This window comes from Buteo buteo, chromosome 22 (genome assembly GCF_964188355.1).
Source record: "Buteo buteo chromosome 22, bButBut1.hap1.1, whole genome shotgun sequence".
NCBI lineage: Eukaryota > Metazoa > Chordata > Aves > Accipitriformes > Accipitridae > Buteo > Buteo buteo.
In genome coordinates, this window is record NC_134192.1 from 24988029 (window position 1) to 25009817 (window position 21789).

At 55.2% G+C, this 21789-nt stretch overlaps 1 protein-coding gene across 5 annotated transcripts in view; it reads right to left on the reverse strand.

The window, feature by feature from the left end:
- STARD8 (StAR related lipid transfer domain containing 8) overlaps positions 1-21789 on the reverse strand; it is an 89713-nt gene that overhangs the window by 61235 nt on the left and 6689 nt on the right. The window contains exons 1-5 of one of the 5 annotated variants that reach the window (XM_075054081.1): positions 20915-21532; positions 19323-19519; positions 18655-18873; positions 16787-17331; positions 221-254 (exon numbers count right to left, since the gene is read on the reverse strand). In XM_075054081.1, the coding sequence (XP_074910182.1) occupies positions 221-254; positions 16787-17293 (541 nt within the window). In that variant the 5' untranslated portion in view covers positions 17294-17331; positions 18655-18873; positions 19323-19519; positions 20915-21532. Of the gene's footprint in view, positions 1-220; positions 255-4708; positions 4924-16786; positions 17381-18654; positions 18874-19322; positions 19520-20914; positions 21533-21789 lie in introns of those variants that run through there. The other 4 variants (XM_075054082.1, XM_075054084.1, XM_075054080.1 and 1 more) reach the window with 4 other exon arrangements.

Consider the following 21789-nt stretch of genomic DNA (forward strand, 5'->3'; position numbering starts at 1 on the left):
GGGCATCCCTCCTGCACCGCTGGGGCTCAGCAGGTGCCCTGGCTGGCACTGCCTCATGCTGGTTGCCTTCGCTGCCCCTTTGAAAAATAACAGTTTGGAGGGAAAATCATACTGCTAGCAGAAGAAACCAGAAGCCCAGCAAGGGGACAGTCCTCCTCGTAGCCCCTGCCCGCCCCACGGCGAGGGCATTCCTGCCCTGAAAAACATTGTCACAGCTTACCTGCATCTTTTTTATCTTCCAGCAACGTGAAACACTGTGAAAAGAAAGAAAAAAGAACAGAAATTATTTTGTTATCTTTTTGATTTTCACATTCATGACTCCTACCACTTGCATTTGGGCTCAGTCCCCACTCCAGCCTCCTCTCTGCCAGGAGAGGCACTGGGACCAGCAGTACCTGCTCCAGTTCTGAGGGCAAGCAGAGCTCTAGCAAAGGCTTGTCCCACTGGCTTCAAAACATCAGTGCCAAACATGACCCAGAGCACTGGGCAAATGCAGCACACCCACTACCGTGGCTCCCTGCCTGCTGGAAGCCATCGGAGGAGGAGGAGCAGCCGGGACCAGGGGCTCTGCATCCCTGGGGTGGGCAAGGAGCCGGGGAGAGAGGGAGGGCTGGAGAGACAGACCTTTCTGCCTGACAGCTTGAAACGGACGCTGCAAAATTGCCAGAGAGGGAACAGGCAGGCAGGCAGGCAAGGGCTGTCAGATCCACAGCAAGGGATCAAAACAGAGCTTAGGAGGATGCAGTCTCTTCCTCTGAGTGTGCAGGCCACAGTGCTCTGCACCGCAGGTGACACCCGTGAGCCACCCACACACGATGCATCGTGCATCACACCCGGGTCCGCTCCCGTGCTGGAGCTGGGTCTGGCTCTGAACGGCACTGGGGAAGCCTTGGTGGGGCAGACCCTCGCTCCAGCAGAGGAAGCACACGTCTGGGGTCGCCCCGAACACGTCCCTCGGTACCTGTGCAGCTGCACAGATGGCAGTGGAGATGTCCACATTCTAATCCCATTAGCAGGTCTGGGAACAGAGAGTACAATGGTGTCTGCAGGCACGGAAAGCCAACAATAAAGAAAGGAAAAAAAAAAAGCAAAGCTGAAAGCAGGCTGGGCTCTCCCTCCCCAAGCCTCTTCACGGGTGCAGCACCCGGGGTGGGGAAGTGGCCACCAGCACCATGCACAGGGGCTGCGCTCCTGTGGGGACAAAGCCAAGGGAAATGGGATTTACAGATGGCAGAGCCTTGCCAGCGCATGGGAGACAATGGCAATTTGCACGGAGGTGGAGGAGCAGGAGGGTCCTGGTGCTGCTCAGGTCCCGAGGCAAGCGCAGAGCCCAGGGCCCTCCCCAGGCCCCTCTCCAGGCGCAGGCGAGCCCCCTCCAGTGCAGCCGCAGCCGTGCCAAGCGGGGCCAGAGGTGCCGGCAGGGCAGCGGGGATCGCTGCAGGAACGCAGCGCGCTGCTGAGCCGGCCTTTCCCACGGGCCACCCGGGACCCCTCTTCCTGCTGGGGCAGCGGGGCTGGGGATGACCCGGGGGGAGATGGGCTTAACCATCTCCCCGCTGCCGGGCTTCTCACGGCAGCGCCTGCCCGAGAGGTGCCCATCAGTGGGGCCGGGGTTATTGCTGCAACCCCACAGCGTGCCTGTGTTTGCAGTGGGGGGGTCACCCAGCTCCTCCAGCTCATTTGGCGTTGCTGAATCAGTTCCCACTGGAGGGAAGTGCAGGGAGCCGCCGCTCCTGCTGTGTGCTCGGCTCTGTCCTCCTCAGGGAGAGCCCGTGCAGATGCCTGAGCCCCGATCTGTCAGTGTGTGGGCAACTGGAGAGCATCAGAGCCGAAAATATTTGGACAGAGAGATGATCACTGGGACCCCTGTCATGTCTGTTATCACAAGCTCTGCAACCACCAGCCCTGCAGCCGACGCATGCAGTAGATGCCCACGGTGTGGGGCAAGGTCTGGTGGGCGATGAGGTAGGGCTGTTCTCCATAGCAAGGGCAGGGAAAGCCGGTCCTTGTCCTCAGGCAGCTTTGGGGAGCCTCCTCTCCCCTGCCATCATGTCTTGGCCCTAACACCTTCTTCTTCCCATGAAATCTCCCACCAGCTGCAGCTCCACCTCGTTTAACCTCGAAAGCTTTAATCCTACAGACAGAGCCCTGCACATTTCTTCCCCTTCAAGAAATTCCTCCGCTGTTCATGTCAAGTAGCTGAGCAACACCAGCCTGTGTAGGAAAACGGGAAACCAGGCTGAAGCAGAAGCCAGAGCCCCACACGAGGCCATTGGCGCTCACCGAGGGAAATCAGGAGGGTGGTGTCCTCCATCCCTTCGGCTTCCCCCAAAGCCCACCCAGCCGCTTGGCCCTGGGAGCTGCTCTTGGCTCCGGCCGGGCAGAGCTGCTCCCTGTCTGCCCCTCTCCCAAAGCCTCATGCTCCAAAGGGACTTGTCCAGCACCTGTGGGACACAGGTGGGGATCAGCCAGGTCTCGTTTACTGGTGGGGGGTGACTGCTGTGGAATTGAAGTAGAAATATGGGAATGGCAGTCTGCTGACAGAAGAAGGAGAGAGAAATGAAGCGTCCACCAGAATATGTTGTTTTGCTGCAAGCAGAGCAACGGGAAACTTAAAACCGGCAAAGGAAACCATGCAAAGAGCACAGCCACTCCTGAACTTGGGAAGAAGGCAGCTCTAACATCTACCAGGGAGACCCTTATCACCGTTCTGGGGTTTGGTGATGCCCAATTCAACAAGAGTCTCATGGGCTGAGCTAACGAGGAAGCGCAAAATACAGAAACATCATTTTGGCCCTAGCCTCTGAGCACTGGGGAAGCTCCCATCCAGGCAGAGTCCCCCACCCCTCACTGCTGGGTCCCCGCTCCAAGAGAAGCACCTCTTTGCTTACACCTACTGAAACAGATTTTCTTTTTCCCTGCAGCAGATAGCTGGAGGTGGTGAGCCAAGGGACTCTCACCCTTGTTCTCCTTGAGCCCATCCCTTCTGAGTGTAAAGGCCACCTATCTCACGGCAAATAGTCAAATATCTTCCGGAGCCTCCAATTGCCTGGAGTTTCCCTTATTGCAGGCCCCTGGCCACGACACCTCAGTGTCCAGGGGTGACAGTGGGGGGGAAGAGCCCCAGAACCAAAGGACAAATTTACTCCCAGACCCGTGAATGACTTTAGCCCACGCTCAGTCCCCACGCAGCTCCAGCCATCCTGCAAAAGCATTTTCTAAGCAAGAAGGAGATAAAAATATCAGGTTAATTTGTAAAACCAGAGGGTTCAGGTGGGGAAGTATCCTCAGACAGGGAGGGGGGCCGGGAATGTGTCGGGGTGGGGAGAAGCACCCCGTGCTGCCAGAGAAGCAGCTGCAGCTGGGGGGGCCTGGGGAGAGCGAAGGCAGGAGCCAGCCCACAGCTCCCAGCATCTCGCCACCTCCTCCCCACCACCCACACCAGTGGGGCCACCAGACCCTTCATCAGGCTCGAGGTTATCAGCAGTCTGCCGGTTGCTTTCAACTTTGCTCAGGTCCACGGGCACCAGGGAGCCCAGCGCGGGCCAGGCTGGAGCACTTTGGGAGCTGTAGCTCTGCAAGGGGGGATGCAGGACCCGGTCCCTGCGTCCCTGTCGCCATGAGCACGATGGCAATGACAACACGCAGCTCACAGGGATGAGAAGGGTTAATAAGGACTTGCTAAGCTCTCTGGAGACAGCAGGGACAAGACAGCTACTAATATTATTAATGAATTTCACAAATGTCATTTTTAGACTCAACTATTTTAAGCTTTGCATTGAAACCCCGGGGGAACAGCGTGCATTCCACATCCATTTTACCATGGCAGATCCACTCGCTTGACACAGCCCGGTGTACAGCACTGGTTGGAGAGAGATTTTACTGCTTTTTCCAATCTGAAGCTCCTGAAATCCATACTAACAATAACTCCAAAACCTACCCGGCACACCTACCACCGCACTGCACAGGCTGTGACACAATAATTCCAACACAACAAACGGGCAGTCAGAGAGGGAGACAGAGTTGCACGTTATTAAGGCGACAGATGAGGAATTAAACCCAAACGAAAAATACCAGATGCCATGAGAACCACTGCTGCAGGAAATTAAAAACTCGGGGCCTCCGGTCTCACTGTTGCTTTGTCATCCCGCTCACAGCCGCCCCGTCCCTCCAGGTCGGCAAAGCCAGACGCGGTCCCGCTGCCACACCGGGAGCGACCCGAGCCTCCAGGCGAGCCCCAGTTTGCAGGGGTGTCCCCAGCCCAGCTGCACCACCCGAGCCATGCGTGGCAGGACCCGGCTTGGCGTCTGCAGACCACGTCTGGGGGCTGGTAGGGTGCATGCACACACAGAGAGCCCACCAACGACCACATTATATCCACCGGTGCTGCATCCGTACACGCATGCTGCCCGCGTTCGGCCGGGCGCAGCACCCTGCCTGCCGGCTCCGGGACGTGGGTACCGTCGCTGAGGGGTAGCGAGCGACAACAGGGCACACTGACCAACGCATCCGCATGCGGCCCATCCAAAATTAACCTTTCGTGCGCATGGGGGGTGCGGGCACGACATCCCTCCGGAGCAGGCGTCAGGCACCGTGCGCAAACCCCAGCCCCGCTAGAGACGCCTCCCCCACCGTCCCTTCCGGCAGCTTCTCCCGAAATTCGGAGGGTGTCGAAAGACGGACACCATTTAAATAGACCGTTCCTTACCTTGGCTTTTTTGAAGCAAGCCCAGAAAAAATCCAGCAATGGCATGATGGGCTGGGCAGGGGGGCCGGTGCGGAGCCCCCCTAGACCACGGCGCTGCCCCCGGCCGCGGGGGGAGCCCACCCCGGCACCCCCATGGCTGCTGCCTGCGGCACGCAGAGCTGGGCAGAGCCCCAGTGCGGGCAGGAGCTCGGCGCAGGCAGGCAGGCAGGGAGGGAGGAGGCAGCGCTGCCTGCGGAGGCGGGCCAGCGATTCAAACCCTGCACCGTTATTCAGTTGGTTGCGAACAGGCTTGGACGACGATTGAAATTCCCTGAAGACTGAGAGTTTTAAACAGCTCCAGGCTTTCCTTCCTGCCTCGAATGCACCGAGCAGCGCCAGTTCCCAGGCAGCGGGAAGGAGCGAAGGAAAAGAAACACCCCCAGAGGAGAAGAAATGGGAGTTTCGCTGTCAAAGGCACATGTAGGACGTTGGAAACCCAAACCCCAGACGGTTTAGGTTTTCACTCCAGCCCCTGCTCCAGCTCACCAGCAGCAGCCACAGATGCGCTCCAGAGGGCTCCCGATGCTGTCCCCTCCAAGGGCAGCGGGCACCGCGTGGCAAATCCGCAGGTCTGACCCCAGCAGGGAGAAAAACATCGGGGGGGAAAACCACCCCCCCCAGTCATCAGACGCGGCCTGGCCATTCGCTCCAAGTCTATTCACAGCTCCTTACCTTCCTTCTGCTAACGTTTGTGCAAGCTTAGCATTTGTTCACAAGAAGGACCATAATAAAAAGCAACACCACAAACTTTTGTGCAAGCCATCCGGTGCACGGGCCCCCAGGCAAGAAGTCTTCTTGCAGGCACATAAGCAAACCTCACCAGCTGGTGATTTACGAGATTATATCAGAATAAGCAACAGCAAGCTGATCAGCAGCGGCACCTGGGCCGAGCCACACTCCCGCAGGACACTTGGTGGATGCCCAGCGAGCCAGTGGCACTGCTCCTGCCCACCGCCCACCCCAGGCATCCCCCAGGGGACGATCCTGCCCACGCACAGCCCGGGGCCCATGCACGCTCGTGGGTAGCACGTCCTGGCGTGCAGGAGCGCGGTGGCTCTGCCCCAGGACAAGAGGCCATTTGTAGCGCGATACCCCAGCAGTTGGTGCGTGCGGCAGCTGAGCCCGCCGCCAAATGTCAGTGAAGGCGGACGAGGACGCGGCGCTGGGCCCCCCCGAAGCAGGGCCAGTGCCTCAGCAGACCGCTCCTGCCTGTCCTGGGACCACCTTCACTGCTTTTCCCTGCCTGTCACCAGTGCCCTTCAGACTGCCTGGCTTTGTGCATGCGGGGGGCACCAAAACAGCCTCAAGACGGCGCAGGGGAAGACCATCAGGGAGAGGAACAGAGGAGTGAGCAAAGCACGAGCAAGCCATGTTGGCAGGAGCCGGCTTGGTGCAGCCATCACTACCGCTGAGCCGAAGGGGCCTGCTCAGATCCCAAACCTCCGTTACAGCGGGATCGGTGCCAGCCTTGCTGGTACTCTCTGCGGTGAAGCAGAAACGGCGGTCACAGCTCCTGGGAAGCAGGAGTGGGGGGATAAGACAAGGACAGGAGCACAGAAGACGCAGCAGAGCTGGAGAGGCTGCACCTGCCTGGCAAAGATGGCACTGGGCACCCATAGCATCCCACAGACCTGATCCACACCCAGGCAACCCCCCCAGATCCACTGAACTGCTCCGGCGGCACCGGCACGGCCCCAGCGGCAGCACACGAGCGGCGTCAGCACCGGCGCCGGCTCCAGCTGCCTCCTTCCATCTCCTCCTCGCTCATTCCTCAGCGGCATTTTGGCATCACTCCCAGGCTTGGCACCAGCCACAGTTCCTCTGCCGTGTCCCCTGCGTTACTGGGCCAGCGCAGCAGGGCTGGGGGCACTGAGGCACAGCAGAAGCTTTGTGTGGTGGCCTCTTTTCTCCTCCTTTAAATGCCTGGGGCTGGGAAGACAGTCTCACCTCTATGGGACACTTGCCCAGGGTCACCTTTCCTAGCAAACGTTTTACCCATACGAGGGGGCACATAGGAGTTAAAGCCAGAAGCTGCTACCTGAGAGTCAGCCACCCTCCATTACTTGCTCGCCGCTACCTCAAGGGCCATAGTTTTTATTCTGAGGACTTACAAATAATTCCCTGCAATGGACGAAGGCAGCTGGGACAAGCCCCATTTCCAGACATCCCCATCCAGCTCAGTGGGTACTGCTGCCGTAGCGTGGAAGCTGCCAGGGGACCCACCACCATGGCAGAGCTGCTGAACAGCATGGCCACCATGAGATCCTGCAAAAGGCCTTCCTGGCCATCGTCACTCCGGGCAGCTCGGGCTGGGGCTGAAGGCAGCTCTCACAGGAGGGACCATCCCTGCAGGGACGGCGGCATTGCCCGGCTCCTCATCCCACCAGGGGCTTGCCTGTCCGCTCTGCTGCGGGGGGAGGACGGGCGACTGCCTGCTCCAGCTAGCCCAGGGGGCACATCGGGCGACAAACAGACATCTGCAAGGTAATCATGACAGACCGATGGAGATGGCTCTGTCCTGCCAAAACCAGGAAAGTCCTTGTGGAAACGGGCGCAGCCCTGCAGCTTTAACACTAACTATACCAGCCCACCAGAAAGGCTCTGCCAGAGAAACATCCCCACAAGCACCTCGCTTCACTGCTTGCTCTGGCGGCGTTAAGTCCTTCTCCCATTTCCTCCAAAAGAAAAAAAAAAAAAAAAAAGTTAGTGCAAATAGAAGAAAGCTGTCTCCTTCCCAGGGCCTGGGAGACAAACCACAGAGGCTTCTGCATACTTGTGTAGCTTCTTCCTTCCTATCCAGTCATCCCAAAAGCATTCAAGTAATTTTAAATCTAGAATCCTTGTTCAGCGTACCAGGATACCATCCTCGGTAAGAATAGGTCTTGGGGACTGGATCCCCTGTGAAGTGGCTGAAGCCTGTACACACCAAAGTGGGTGTTTATGCCAAGTGATGCCAGGGCACGGGCTCCACTGCTGCATTTGTCTCTTCCCAACATTTCTAATGTACCTGCTCCACAGACTTCTACAGGAAAAACAAAAGCAATTTGTATTAATTCCCTCTCTCTATATATATAGATGTATCACTATGACCTTCAGACTTATGTGAAAGCCCATTTTAAACTTGAGTTAATTTTAAAAGGCTAATTCTAAGGAAAACTCCACACTGTATGGGCTTGCTAAGAGTTTCCCACCCAGCAGATGCCCACGCTGCCCAGAGCTGGGACAGACACCAGGATGGCTCACTAATCAGACCCAGCACTGCGACAAACATCTTGCTTTCTCCACAAGTCATAGGACAGCGCCGGTATTTTGGAGGACAGGTACAGCCTCTTCTCACAACAGATCATCACCCAGAGGATCCCATGTCGCCTCCGAACAGGCCTGAGGCCAGGAGCTATTCCTGTCCCATTGATGAGCTATTGCTGTCACGGCTGCTGCTCAGCAGCACCCAGGCACAGTATTAATTACAGCTAGAGGCTGGCAGCCTGCCAGGCAACATCCTTGCTGGCAAGAGAAGCCACCGTCGCGGCCGGTACCACTCCTGAAGGCTGGCCCCACTTTTGCTGGAAAACATGGGGCGTCTGAAGAGACGCGAGCAGGGGGCAAGCTGCGCCTGGCCAGCGAGCAGCCCCAGCGAGCCATCAGCACGCAGTGATTTTCCACTTGCTGCTGTGTGCAGGCATTTCCCCGAGGTCAGGAAGGGAGCAGCTACTGCAGAGCAGGCGTTTGCCCTATTAGCATAGCGGGAACAGTAACCCTTTTCTTTTAATAACGCTGAATTGCTGGGCGGGTGCTGACGGGGCAGGGCTGGCAGCACCGGGCAGGGGCTGCGACACCGACACCGCGCCGGTGGCGAGAAGAAGGGGTGGAGACGACGTGAAACCTGCTGCCCACGGGAAGCGTCACCAGGGAGGCTGCAGAGACCTTGCCTTTCCAAGGACAGGGCTGAACCCCTCCTGCGCTGGACCAGCCGCCCCGTGTCAGCACACGGCACCCCACGGCTGGGGCTCGGGCTGCGATGCCACCCCCGGCACGGACCTCGGCACTGGGCTCCAGACAAGAGGCCAACGGTCTCTGCTGGGCTTGGTGCCCTGCTATTGAAGAGGCACCGGGCACCCCAACAGCTGGACCACAAGAAGCCTGCTGAGATACACGAGCATTGAAAAGCAGCAGAAGACATTCCCCAGCTTCCCGCTGTCCCACGGCCGCCCCGTACCGCCGGTGAGGTGGCGAGCTCCCTGCCCGCCTGCCACCACTGCCTTTCCCTTAAAAAGTTCCTCATTAAAAATAATGCCAACACGCATGCTCCAGCCTCCAATGGTGCATTCAGGAACATGAGAAAACTGTCAAGATCTGAATATTTTTTTTTTAACAGATGAGAGGCTAAACTCTGGTTTTCATTCTGAAAAGAAGCCATTCAAAAAGAAGTCATGTTGTCTCTTGGACCAGGTACCTAATGCTGTCACTCATAAGGGGGCTCCTCGCGTTTGCTGCTCAACCAGACATTGCCAAACATCCCACTGGCGGTGGCCCCAGCTCATCCGCCCCGGGGAGCGGGTCAGTCCCGCTCGGCAGAGAACACTGGCTTGGAAGAGGTCACACAGCACCAGGAGGGATGTCGTGAGATGGCGATCAGTAAGGGAACAGTTTTGGCCAATGCAGGCTCGATTACGAAAGATCACCATCCAACATGATCAGCCTTGACCCACGCATGCATGCAAACAAAGAGCCCATTTAATGATAAAGGAGAGTTATTTCCAGCTGGGCAGTTGCTGCTTCTACTTTGAGGAGCAACAGACAAGCTACAAATATGCCACCTGGGCTGGTGCTGTGACCGGGACAAGGGGAAATGCCCGGCCTTTGCCTGCGGGGCACACGCCACTCACCTGGCAAACCAGCCCGTTCCTGGTGCTGCAGCCACTGCCCGTGCCCCGGGCGCCCTGTGCGAGGGCTGGAGCAGGGCAAGCAGCTCGCCGGGTGGCCGGGACACATGCCTGGCCCTACTCCTGCCCGAGCGCGCCGTGTCGGCGCCTTCGGGGATGTTTTCCTGCTCGTAAGCGAGCCAGCATCAGCAGCAGGCGGCTGCAGCGTGCTTGGCCGTGGCTCCTGCCGGGAGGCGTAAGCGGGGTCCCGGGGCACGGGCGGGAGGTGCTGGGGACGGGCGCTGCCTGCGAGGGAGGATGCGGGCAGTCGCTCGGCTGCCGGGATGCCACGCGCTGCCGCAGGCTGCACGGGAGACCCAGCACCGCGGGAAAGCCTCCCTCTCTTGATGGACGATTAGGCAATTACTTAATCCCCACGTGCCAGCTCCTGCGGCAAAAGGAAACACTCCGGTGAGCAGGGCAGCACCCCTGTAACCCTTCTGGGGCCAAAGGCGTAAATCCCCCATCCCACGGCAATAGAGCAGCCAGCTGGTCTCACGGGCGTCCCCTCGGCAAGTCCCTTCCCAAAGGCCGAGACAGAGGAGTGGGACGTCCCCCTCTGCCAGCACCCGTGGCACTCACATCCTGCTAACGCTTCACCCTGCAAAGCCAGTTACGTTTTTCCTTAGCCCAGATGCACGCTGGACTCCCTCAGAAGACCCAAGGGCCCCTTGCCTTATCCATGGCTGCAAGAAGCCCCCTGCCCTCCCCAGTCCCTTCAAAGGTCCTGGCAAAGGCTGAATCTGTGCATTTCACTGCAAAGAATGGTCTGGTTTGTAAATACCAGTGCATGTATTTACAAATACTGATTTATTTAGTATACACACAAAAGCCAAATAAACTTTTCAGATGACTAGTCCTCACAGGCTCGCAAAACTCCCCAATTTCACTAAACAAGAGATGCCATCACCAAAAAAATTAGTCAATGTTTTTGTGGAATTTCTGCTGCACAAGCTGGGGTGTGCTCCTGCCCCAATTCACTGAGACTTCTACAGATCTATAAGCCCGCAGCTGTCAGCCAGAAAGCTTGAAGACTTCAACAACAGGAGGTTTGCACCATTAAATTCTATTAACATAACAACGTTAGCCTTGTTAACGAGTGTCCTGGCTCTCCCCCGAAGCGGGGTGCCCTCCCTCCCCGAGGCCAGCAGCCGCATGCCACCCAGGGCTCACCAGGACCCCCCACCTCTGCGCTCCCCAGGCTGCAGGTGAGGGCAGTGACACCACCAGCGAAAACCAACCTCCCAGACCCCGGCGGGTGAAGCAGAAATAACCAGGGGCCACAGCCATGGTGGACGACCACCAGGAACACACTGAGCTGGGGCATCGTGGAGGATCTGGACGCCTGGCTCCATCCTTCCTCCCGCTCCTCCTTCTTCATCCACCCGCGGTAGCTACTACCCATTGGGGACACTTGGTCTCAAGCTTTTACACTATCGTTTCCAAATCCACGGGCTTGGCACACGAGCTCAGGTCATTCCTCACCACACACCCCTCGCTCTGTCAGTATTTGAGGCCGATTGGTTTAAGTTCAGGATCTGGCAGTGCCCTGGGCTTGTGCTCAGCGTGGGGGAAGCACGCTATTTACATGCATTTAAAAGAGCACGACTGATATGGTAATGTTTTTGAGATACTATAGACAAGTTACACAAATTACAAATAGATCTGAGTGATACAGAAGGAAAGAGACCTGTATACCTAACCAATTTTAACTCTATTTAGATTCAAGTACCTAAGAGTGTCTGGGAAGAGTCTACAAAGATTCCCATGCTAGACAGAACCCCAGCAGAAACACACTGCTATGCCGTAGTTTTCATATAGGCACCTTGGAGAGAAAACAAAATATAATACAGGCTGCATTTTTATGTGTAAACAAGTGGCATAAGCAGAATGCTCACAGGCAGCTTTCCCTTCCCATGGGAATATTACTGAGCTGCTAGAGCCTGGCTGGGACATTAATCCTCTGCCCCCAAAGGCAGGCGCCAGACCAGCACAAGGAATTGTGAGCATCTCTTATTATTAGCACGAGCAGGGAGGCTCCTGTGGCAAATGTATAGGAAAGCAAAGGGCTGTGTTATTAACAGCCAGAGGACAGCCCGAGCCTTGGGGCACAGCCTGACTCCGTCCTGGGGGCTGGATGGAGGGGGACAGTCCCGAGCACCCATGCTCTCCGCACGAGCTCAGGCCCAGAAACGCAGCCGGTTTGGCAAGGGGCTGCCTGGGACCCCTTCCCCTTCACAGCCAGCCTCTCCTGCCTGCACCGGAGCAGCAGCTACAGGGCAGAAAAAGCTCCTGCCAAAGCCAAACCCTGCCCTGTGGCAGGGCTGTCCGAGAGCGGCACAGGGAGGGCTGGCATCACACGAGGGGCACCAGCAGACGCACACAGAGCCAGAGCTGGCTGGGTGTGAGGGACACGCTCCTGCCGGTGCCCGGCTACCTGCCTCCGACAGCCAACACCCTCAGCAGCTAAAAAAAATAATCACAGGCAACAGAGAGACATCTGTCTTTCAGGCTTGCACAATTAAACGCCACTTAATAAACTACATTTGACCTACTTGTATATTTTTGCACATAGTTCCAGCGACAGCTGTTGTCTGGGGAAGATCACAGCCCTAATTCTGGACGAGGTTTGGGATTAATTAACAAGACAGAGGAATCTGTCAGGTGCAGTGCTCTGCTCCCTGCAAGCAAGGGCAGGTCTTTGCAAGTTTAACCCCACATGACAAATTCACATACAGCCTCTTCTCACTTGCGCAGGCTTGGACCATTCACGTACTCAGTCTTCCACACCCAAATTCATAGGCAAACCCTGTCCAGCACAGCTTCTCGCACACAGAGCAGTGCGAGGACAAAGCAGCTCTGCTCGCGGGAGCCTGAAGTCAAATCCCCTGATGGCTCCAAGTAGGAGGGCGTGCATCCCCAGAGCAGGTGGGAGTACAAAGGTGACAGGACCCAAAGGTGCCCTGTTTGGCTTACTGGGCTCTGCTGTCACGCTCCAGCACTCTGGGGGCTCTGGAGGACTGCCACCATGAGCCAAGGACTGTGCTCAACCCACTGCCTGGCCAAGCAAGTCTCCTTGCTAAGGTGCAGAGGACCACGGTGCAAAACTCGGCAGCCAGGAGATGCTCCCACATTGTCCTCAAGAGCCCAGGTCTGCTGCTGCGTCTGCAGTCAAACCTGGCCAGAGCTGGGCCGATCTTGCAGGCACCCCGACAGCAGAACACACCAAAGCTGAGAGGGTGCCCAGGGCAGAAGCAGCTGGGTCCAGCAAGTGCAGAGCAGGCGGCAGCACGCTGAAGGCACGGTGCTCTTCCCATACAGCAGCATCACAGAAGACATTTAAAACAAACCAGCATCAGGCACAGCCTCTCTTGGCACCGTTTCAGTAAAAATCGCTGCCACAATGATGCCCTTTCTTTAGGCCATTGACTGCATAAATAAGGAGAAACGCTTCTTGCTCGGGGACAGCCAGTGCCTGTCCCATGCCCACGGGCACCGCAGCCCCAGGGGTATTTCCAGGGCTGGATGGAAGCCACGCGCATTGCTGCTAACCTTCTTTGGGGACGCCAGGAAAACTCAGAGGCAGCTTCAGAAAACCCTTTACACAAACCCTCACACACACAAAAGCATGATTATTTGACAGCAAATTCTTTTCTTCCCCCGGCCCCCTGCGGCCACAGGGGCTGCCAGGCTCGTCCCAGCGAGAGCGTCCTGCCCTCGGCCCCGCGCCAAAGGGCTGAGCTGGAGCGACATGCCCTGGTTCCCCACTCCAAAGCTGATCAAGAGGTAGAAGAGGAAAAGTGAAGGAAGCAAAGGCTAAACAAGCAGGATCTCTGTCCCGAGTGCTCGGAGCCTGAACTGGCTCTGCTGCTCCGGGCAGAAAGCACTGAGCCCCACAGCCTGCACGGCCGCCTGCCTTTCTGCTGGCCAGGGAGAGGGCTCCAGGGGCCACAGCAACATGGACTTGTATCTTGGGTTCAAACCCACCCACTTGGAAACATCCAAGCCCAAACTTTCACAGTCAGGTTACAAGTCCCTTAAAGCACAAAGTCAGAACAAAAGCACCTTTCCTTTCCAAATTACAGAGACACCTTGAGGCTGTTGAGCCTGAGAAGCCAGCAGCCTCTGCCCCATCTCTGCACTTGCCCCAGTCCCTGTCCCAGCGCCCGTTTCCCCAGGACACATCCTGGCTGTGGGCTGGGTGCCAGACCAGGCTGTCCCCATGCCAAGTGCAGGGCTGCGCTGTCTCGGGATTCTGTCGCTGCTGCTGTGAAGAATTCAGAAGCCCTGAGAAAGAAAGCGGCAGCAACCCCATCCCAGCTCTCAGCCACATTTGTTTTGCTAAAGGACTGAATTATGGGGAGAGGCAGGTTTTAAATAAGTGCATGGCATAAATAATTGCACCATCTGTTTATGATTCTGAGACAGCAACACAAAATGCCAGAATAAGACTTGAAAAGAACCAGAAAACACAAATCCAAGTGAAATCCAGCAGTTCTTGCTGAGCTCTGAAATTTACACCCTGCCTTTTTCTTGTAGAAAGCGATGAGCTCACCACAGACTCCTGCCTTGCATCGGGCAGCATCTGCAATGGCAGGAGAAGCACAGAGGAGCCCAGCAGCAGCTCCTCTCCTTCCTTCATGCTGAGCAAAGTGCAGCGGGCAGAGCCACCTCCGGGCAGAGGCAGCACCTGCTGGGAAGTCAAACACGGGGCATGGTCCAAGGGAGGGATTTCCCATCTCTTGGGCCGCATGGGAAAAAAGCCAAGCAAGCATCCCTGTCCTGCCAGGGAGGGAGTACGGACTGCTCCTCCAGACAGACTTTGTCAGAAGGCGACGGTCCGGCTCCCAGTGGGGAGCCCTCACTCACAGAGCCCTGCTGGCTCCTGTAAGAAGGTAGTTCAACATCTGCCTCGGGGTAACAAGAAAACACTCATTTAGCCAGACCCAGCCGTCTCGTTCCCCACTCCCTCCTCAGAGCCAGAGGGAGCTTCAAAGAAAGAGCCACCTGCCTGCACGGGGCTGGACATGTTGCAGGTGGACCAGACCAAGAGCATCCCGGATCCCCATCAGCCCTTCGCAGCCACGCCAACGGCAGCCCGCTGTCCCCCCAGATCCCTCCAGCGAGCCGGCTGCCCTTGGCGTGAGCAGGCAGGAGGACACTCCAGCCTGGGACACCGGCTGCCCATCCTGCGCCCAGCCCGCCTTCCACCCCAAACGCAGCCATCAACCGCTGCGTGGTGCCAGCACACAGCAGGGAATGACAACCAGCCCCAACAGGACAAATGCTCTTGGCTTCTTAGCTTGATCCAGGCGTTTGGGGTTTGCAGGGAGAGGGTGGGCAGTTCCATGCGATCTGGATGCACCAGAGCTCCCAGGAACAAGCACGATCCAGCCAGAGCACTGGTGACACCCCAAGTATCTTCCTGAGCACAACCCAGACGCTTCGAGCACAAGGTACAAGCTTTGAGCCAGGAGATGCCATCAGGAAGGCAACAGCTGTGGGTTCATGTTAAGCTTCAGCCTGTGTGGGCTTAAGTAGCTTGTAGGGACCCACAGGACTGTGCAAGTGGCCACAGCCTGGCACCCGTCAGCAGGTGGAAAAGCAGCTCTAGGTAGGGATCTGTTAATTTTAAATCTCATTACCCTTTGCAGCACCTGTCTCGCTGAAGCAAAGAATGAAGCAGGGCATGTATGTATACCTACACACACATATACTTAATTCAACGGCAGGAAAAAGTGCCAGGTGCTAAAGAAGCTCAGCCTGGTTTTGGGAATTGCTTTTCTGGAGATGGTTTGGTCAGTCTAAGGGTGGCTTATACAAAGGCCACCATACCTGTGAAAACAATTGAGTGCCACACTGATCCTGGTGCCTGATACAGCAGACCCAACACAGGGCAGAGCAGCAGACACGCAGTCTCCTTTGGAAAACCAGGGAAAATTAACTCCTGTCCATACGCAAGGGAGGGGCGAGGCAGGGCATGCAGCAGCTACAGCAGCTATCCTAACTGCCAGGCCATGGCTATAACCACTCAACTCAGCGCAGGAGCAGACCCCTCTTACCAGAACCACATCAGAGGAAGACGTGCTCCTGCCTGACCATGAACCTGCGCAGGAGCAAAGGTGAAACAGGGCTGAGGCTGGGCAGGAAAACTGCACAGCACTCCAGCCGCTGCCTGGGCAACGGCAGAGCAGTCCTAACATCAGCAGCCACTCCAGTGGCTTCATGTAGCTTCAGTTACAAGAGAAAGAAAACAGAGTTGTTTTGCATGGGAAAGCATACCAGAAGGCCCAGCCTGGCGTGCAGCAGGACCAGGAGCAGTCGGGCTGGAGCTGCCTGGAGCCCCGATGCCTGCTGCTTGCTTTGTGCTTGGGGAACAGCCACAGGGACAAGGCTCGGCCGGTGGTTCTGTGTGCAGGCGTGGCTGCCCTGCTCTAAGGGCTCCAGAGCCCATCAGCCTTTTGCAGCCAAATTTAACAGGGAGCCAGAGGCCTCGAGGGTAATTATGTTTGTATGAGTTTCTTGTAAACAGAGGGACTTAAAAGGGGGGACAGAGATCTTACTAAGACCCCAAGAGACAGAAGTGATGCAAAAGGAGCACAAATACAACAGGTGAGGGAGCCCACCCAGGAGCCTGCTGGTCCACAGCCACAGCAGAAGCCTTGAGCAAAGCCCACGATCAACCAGACCCAAATGCGGAGGAAACCAGCCAGCACAGATTCCCCAGGCCAGAGCTGCTTGTCCCAACAGCCTTTCCTGCAGGCCCCCAGGGACCTGTTTTGCCCTCAGTCCCTTGAGGTACTCCCTGCTCCCCTCAACCACTGCTCCAGGGCGAGCGGGAATTTGATTCCTATTTGGGTAGAAACCCTGCAGGGCATGAGACTGTTAAAGGGTACAAAGTCAGCTTCATGCACTGGATTTAAACTGCACCTCACTGGTCTGAAGCAGGAGTTAAGGGTACAGAGAAGACGAAGACATTTGACATCAGCCAGGAGCACCCCAACCTCAGGACCAGCCAGGTGCCTGAAGGGTGCAGGTAACGGGGCACCCACAGTCACCGCACTCTGAAATGCCTCGATTCTGGTTGTGAATATGCCTAAAAGACAGATACACTTACCAGCCAGTCAGGCCATGTCTTCATTTCCCCAGGAGACAGAAAGAAGGCATTATCCTCATCTTCCTCCCAGTCTGGGATGTTGCGGTCTCTCCCCAGGTCTGCCTGGAGCACCTTGAGCTGCTGCACTGGATGTGCTTCACTCTGCTCAAGCACGTACCCGTGCTTTGTCTGAGAAAGTTCATCAAAGGCCAATGCTTCACCACTGCCGAAAAATTTACTCTTGCTTGGAGCATCCCCTCTGTGCCCTGCACAATTCTCCGCAAGGCTAATAAACCTTGGATGGTGCCCCCAGGTTCTCTTGGGGAAAGATCCACCCAGAGAGCACGAGGAGTCATTGTCTATGGAAGCATAGTCAGGCTCATCCTCAGGACTGTGCTCGCTGCTTGTCGGACAGAAGAAGCCATAGACACCTTCCTCGTCAACTGAAGAGTACCAGGTCAGAAGCTCATCCCACTGGCCTGGAGATGGAGGTGGCTTTGCTCGGCATTCAACACTCCTTGCCTCCATTGTCCATGGACAGAAACCACCGCCCAATGCAGGGAAAACTGGCAATGCAAAAACATATCTTAGCAAGAACCACCCAGAAGATGGCATTTATTTTGCCTTTCCTCATTTTCCTTTCCATTCCATTCGATTAGAAAGAGATGTAATGGTCCTTACTCCAGGTATGTCCATGCTTTACTCACTGGAGTGTGCAGACCCTGCACCACTTCTTTCTGAGATTGCAGCAAGTCATAAAGCTCAGCTACTCTAACTCTCAGTCAGGTTAACAGGTGCTTTAAAATACCTTGTACGCATTGGAACAACAGCAATTAGCAATAGCTGTCCATTCTGTAGCAGTTCCCTGTATGTTGCCCACTAACATACCTCCTTGAAAAGAGGTTACCTGCACACTTGCACTGGGACCACTGCTCAGCCTGTCCCCACTTTGGTTTTCTATTCTTCATTTCTCTCTTAAAATAGAGAGCTACTTTTACCATTTTAGAGGGAGCTTGTGTTTCATGTTATGCTCTTCACACTGCCAGCAATGCGGCACTGGGGGAAGAGATGGGGTTTGCAAGGGCCTCTTTGAGACGTATTTCACCCAGGTGCTGTCTGAAGGTTTGTTTCAAGCCAGTGCAGCGCAGGAGATGCTGTCTCAGACCTCTCAGGAGGAGCTGGGGCCATGCCTTCTACACATGCAGGCGTTCAGCCGGGACAGATGGCGATCGCTCCGTCTCCTCCCACCTGGGCACGGTGGCAGCGCTGGGAGAGCTTGTACCCCTGTGCCACCAAACCCGCAGCAAGAACGGAGCATCAAGGTGGCAGCAGTCTACCTGGCTGCTGCCCATCCACATCTGCCTCACTGTCCCTAAGGCTCTTATTGACATTCAGCTCCCTGGCTTTGGTATACAGCACAAACAGCAGCTTATCAGACACAGAAGGCTTAGGAAGCCAGATGTGCCAAGGTGCCAGGAACAGGGAGGCTGTAACACACTGAACAAAACCATCCCCATTTGCTTTCCTGTAAGAACAAATGGCTTTGAACTCTGAAACGCGGGCAGAGGGTGGCAAGGTTCAAGGAAAATAACCAAGGTGGAAATAACAAAGCTATCCTTCCCACATTGGCAAGTACATTTTTCATAGCTTTTTGTTCTCACTAGGATCGAGAATAAAATCTAGAGCAAACCAGCAAACCCTGGAAACAAGGGTTTCCTTACTCCTGTCTTGCAGGGACCCATCCCCAGGTGCAGCACAGGTCTTGTCCCCCTGGACAAGGCGACAGCAGAGCAACTCAGTGACCCTTATGTCTGTCAACACCAGCAGCCCCATGTGTACGAGCTCCCCACCTCACCGCACCTTCAGCTATGTTAGTTCTGACGAGATACCTGCTTTGCTCAGTGCAGCGTGCCCCGGCCAGCTCCCCTCGCTGCCTGCAGAAAGGCTCACCCTGCCGCGCTCCCAGGGCAAGCGAGCACCCCAAAGAGCAAAACCTCTGCATGCACGCTCCGGGCTCACAGCCTTGCCTCTGGGCTGAGCACGAATGACGTGAAGATTTAGCAGTCTCCGACTTGACTTCCAGTCTCTGCAGCCATTTCATCCGTCACCTGTCAAGAAAGCCAAAGGTCAGGAATCACGGGTTCACTGTGCCAGCAGTCAACAGGTTCACTGGATGAGTTATTCCCTGATTTTACTGGGAAAGTCCTTCCTTTGACTGTTACCTGCACCATTCATTTGCTCTAACATACAATCCAGCACACAGAATATTAATCTTAAAAGATTAGTTTTGCAGGAAAAAAATGCTAAATTGAAGCTTTATCCAAATAAAGTGTAATTGCTAACTGCTGAGTTGCATCCAGGAACACCTTCTGAGCAGAAGAGTTTCATTTCTAGCACTGGTTCCCCACAAGGTGCAGGAGGACCAGTGGCCAGACCCACTCTCCTGGAGAGCATCCCTGCCGCGGTTCAGAGCTGTCTGCGCCAGAAGCTGCCACGGACAAAACCACGCTCCTGCCTGCCTGCAAGCGGGCTGCAGCTCCCCTCCACTGCCACGAACCTGTCCCCAGGCACACGGGAAGAACAGACCCCCCAGCACCAGCGTCTCAGAGAGGATTTCAGCTGTGCCTGCTCCTGCCAGCCTGGAGAGTCCAGGGATCCCGGTCCCGCTGCTTTCCCCGGGAGGGTTCAGAGTGCAGCCTTTCAACTTTCCCCAGGTTGTGAGCTGGCCCTGCCTGAGAGCAAGGGCTTGTCTCTCTAGGGAAGAAAACGAAACAAAACCCACCACCCTTCATTTCTGCACCGTGAATTTGCATTTCAGAACATTTGGACACATTAGTTGGAAGGGAAAAAAACCACGACAAAACAAAGAAACAAACAATGTGTTGGTAAAACTTGGTGCAGAAGGTACCCCAGAGCTGCTGCTAAGGGACTTCACTTGCTACCCTGCGCTGCCTGGGCACTACCACCTGGTTGCGGGAGGTGGGATGTTCCAGCCCTGCTCAGATTATCTGATCGACTGAAGAGGTGTACTCAGGAGAGTCTGATTAAGAAATGGGATTTTCTGACTTTAAATTACTTACAATTCTTAAAGATTACATTAAAGAGTTAATTAATTTTGTCTATAGTAACCTTGCAAAAAAAGTTAATTTTGACAAACATTAATGATACACAAACTTTCCAGAAAATAAACCCAAAACCCACAGAAAACACATCACTGTAGCCACCGGCAAATCTTAGTATTTTTCAGTCCCTCATTACTAGTCAGTCTGCACTTGCGTTTAAGTACTCTCTCCTTTTTGCTAAGTGTCCTCCCCCTTGCACCAATGACAGGAAAGTTCACGCAGACTATCAAAAGGAGGAGGAAGCAACAACCCATCTGCTCAATAAGCATCAGCAATGGACAACGTGCAAACTGCTGACAAACCAGGATGGTCTCAGACCAGTTCTTTCAGGTATAACAATTTTGCTTCCAAGAGCAAAGCTAAATAGACTGCAAAACACCGCTTCTGCAAAAAGGTCAAGTTTTTTGACCCTTTTGTGACCCTTGATAACATCTCTTTTACTAATGTGCAAGGCAAGCTACTTGGATTACATTAGCATCACTCCAAAAGCAAGACTGTCTTAAAATTTGCTATACACTTATGTAAGACCAATTTTAAAATGTTAAGCCTCTAGTAAGCCCTGACTCTAACTCTACAAAACCTTAAAATCTGCTCAGCTTCCCACCCACCAATAACTTGGGCAAAGGTTAAAGAAATTGCATTGAGCAATTGCTCCATGACATGCAGAAGTGCAAGAGGATGGTACACTTCAGAGCATAAACACAGTAATTGACTAATAGATGGAAATAATCCAGAAAGTCTTAATGATTTCCTATGCACAACTCTAAGTGAACTTACTCTAATTCATATCTTGATCATTATCATCTTGGGGAGGAAAAAAGACATGCTTAATCGTTTCCCCACTGTCGTAGTAAATAGGTGTTTTTAAAACAATGCCCCTTGTTGAATGAAAGTAATCTTCTTGCTCAAAATTGCATAAATATTACAGAAAATGCAGAGACCCTATAGCATGAGTAGGTCAGGCACAACGGTACGAGCCTCTTCCCATGCCGTTGGTGACGACCGCGGTTGGAAGCTCAGAACTCACCTCCCCAAGGCTGCCTGCAAGCACCTCGTCCTTGCTCAACAGGACACGAAACAACAGGCTGCTGCATCCCAGCTCTCCTCCGATGGAGCAGAAAAAACCAAGGGGAGAAAGAGAGAGAAAAAGCCAGGCTCTGAGGGACTGCAAGGTCGTGCCGCCCTCTTGTGACCACCGGGACATTTTGGCCTTCTCCAGCCCAACAACTGAGGGCCCTGCAGCACCCTTAGCCATGTCCCTGCTGCCACCTCCTTCATGAGAAGGCTCCTCAGCCAAGGTGCCAGGCTGCTGCAAGAGAGTCCCCGCTGTCACCCCATGGCACACTGCAAGGGCATGGATGTGCTTCAGGTGATTACCTCAAATTCCAGTACTGGTCAGTGATGGTTTTTAATTGCAATCCACTTATTAGGCCACCTTCCTACCAAGTTTCTGCTCCCTCATTAGGCCACCTTCCTACCAAGTTTCTGCTCCCTCTTTACCCATGCCTTATTTAGTCCCTCCGTATTTTCATCACAGCGCACTCAGTCCCGGTAAGCACTGCTTGGGCAGGCTTGTGTTAATTAGGGGGTTACCAAGACCTTCCTCCCCTAAAGCTGCAGGCAACAAGAGAGAGGGGCTGCCTACATGAATACCAGTTTAAGGGTAAGCCAGCACAGCTGTTCATTCCCCTTAGCAGAATCCGGGACCAGACGGGAGCACAGGCAAGTTTTAAGCACAAGCAAACTGATGTCATGGCCCAGCTTCGAGGGGCTCTGGCACACGTGCCTGACGTGTCCTGCTCTAGGGTACGGAGCGCTCGGTGTTGGGCCAGGGAGAAGTGCTGGGCAGGGACTTGGGGAGACTTCCACCCTTCTGTCCTGCTGCTGTTACCAACAGGCAGC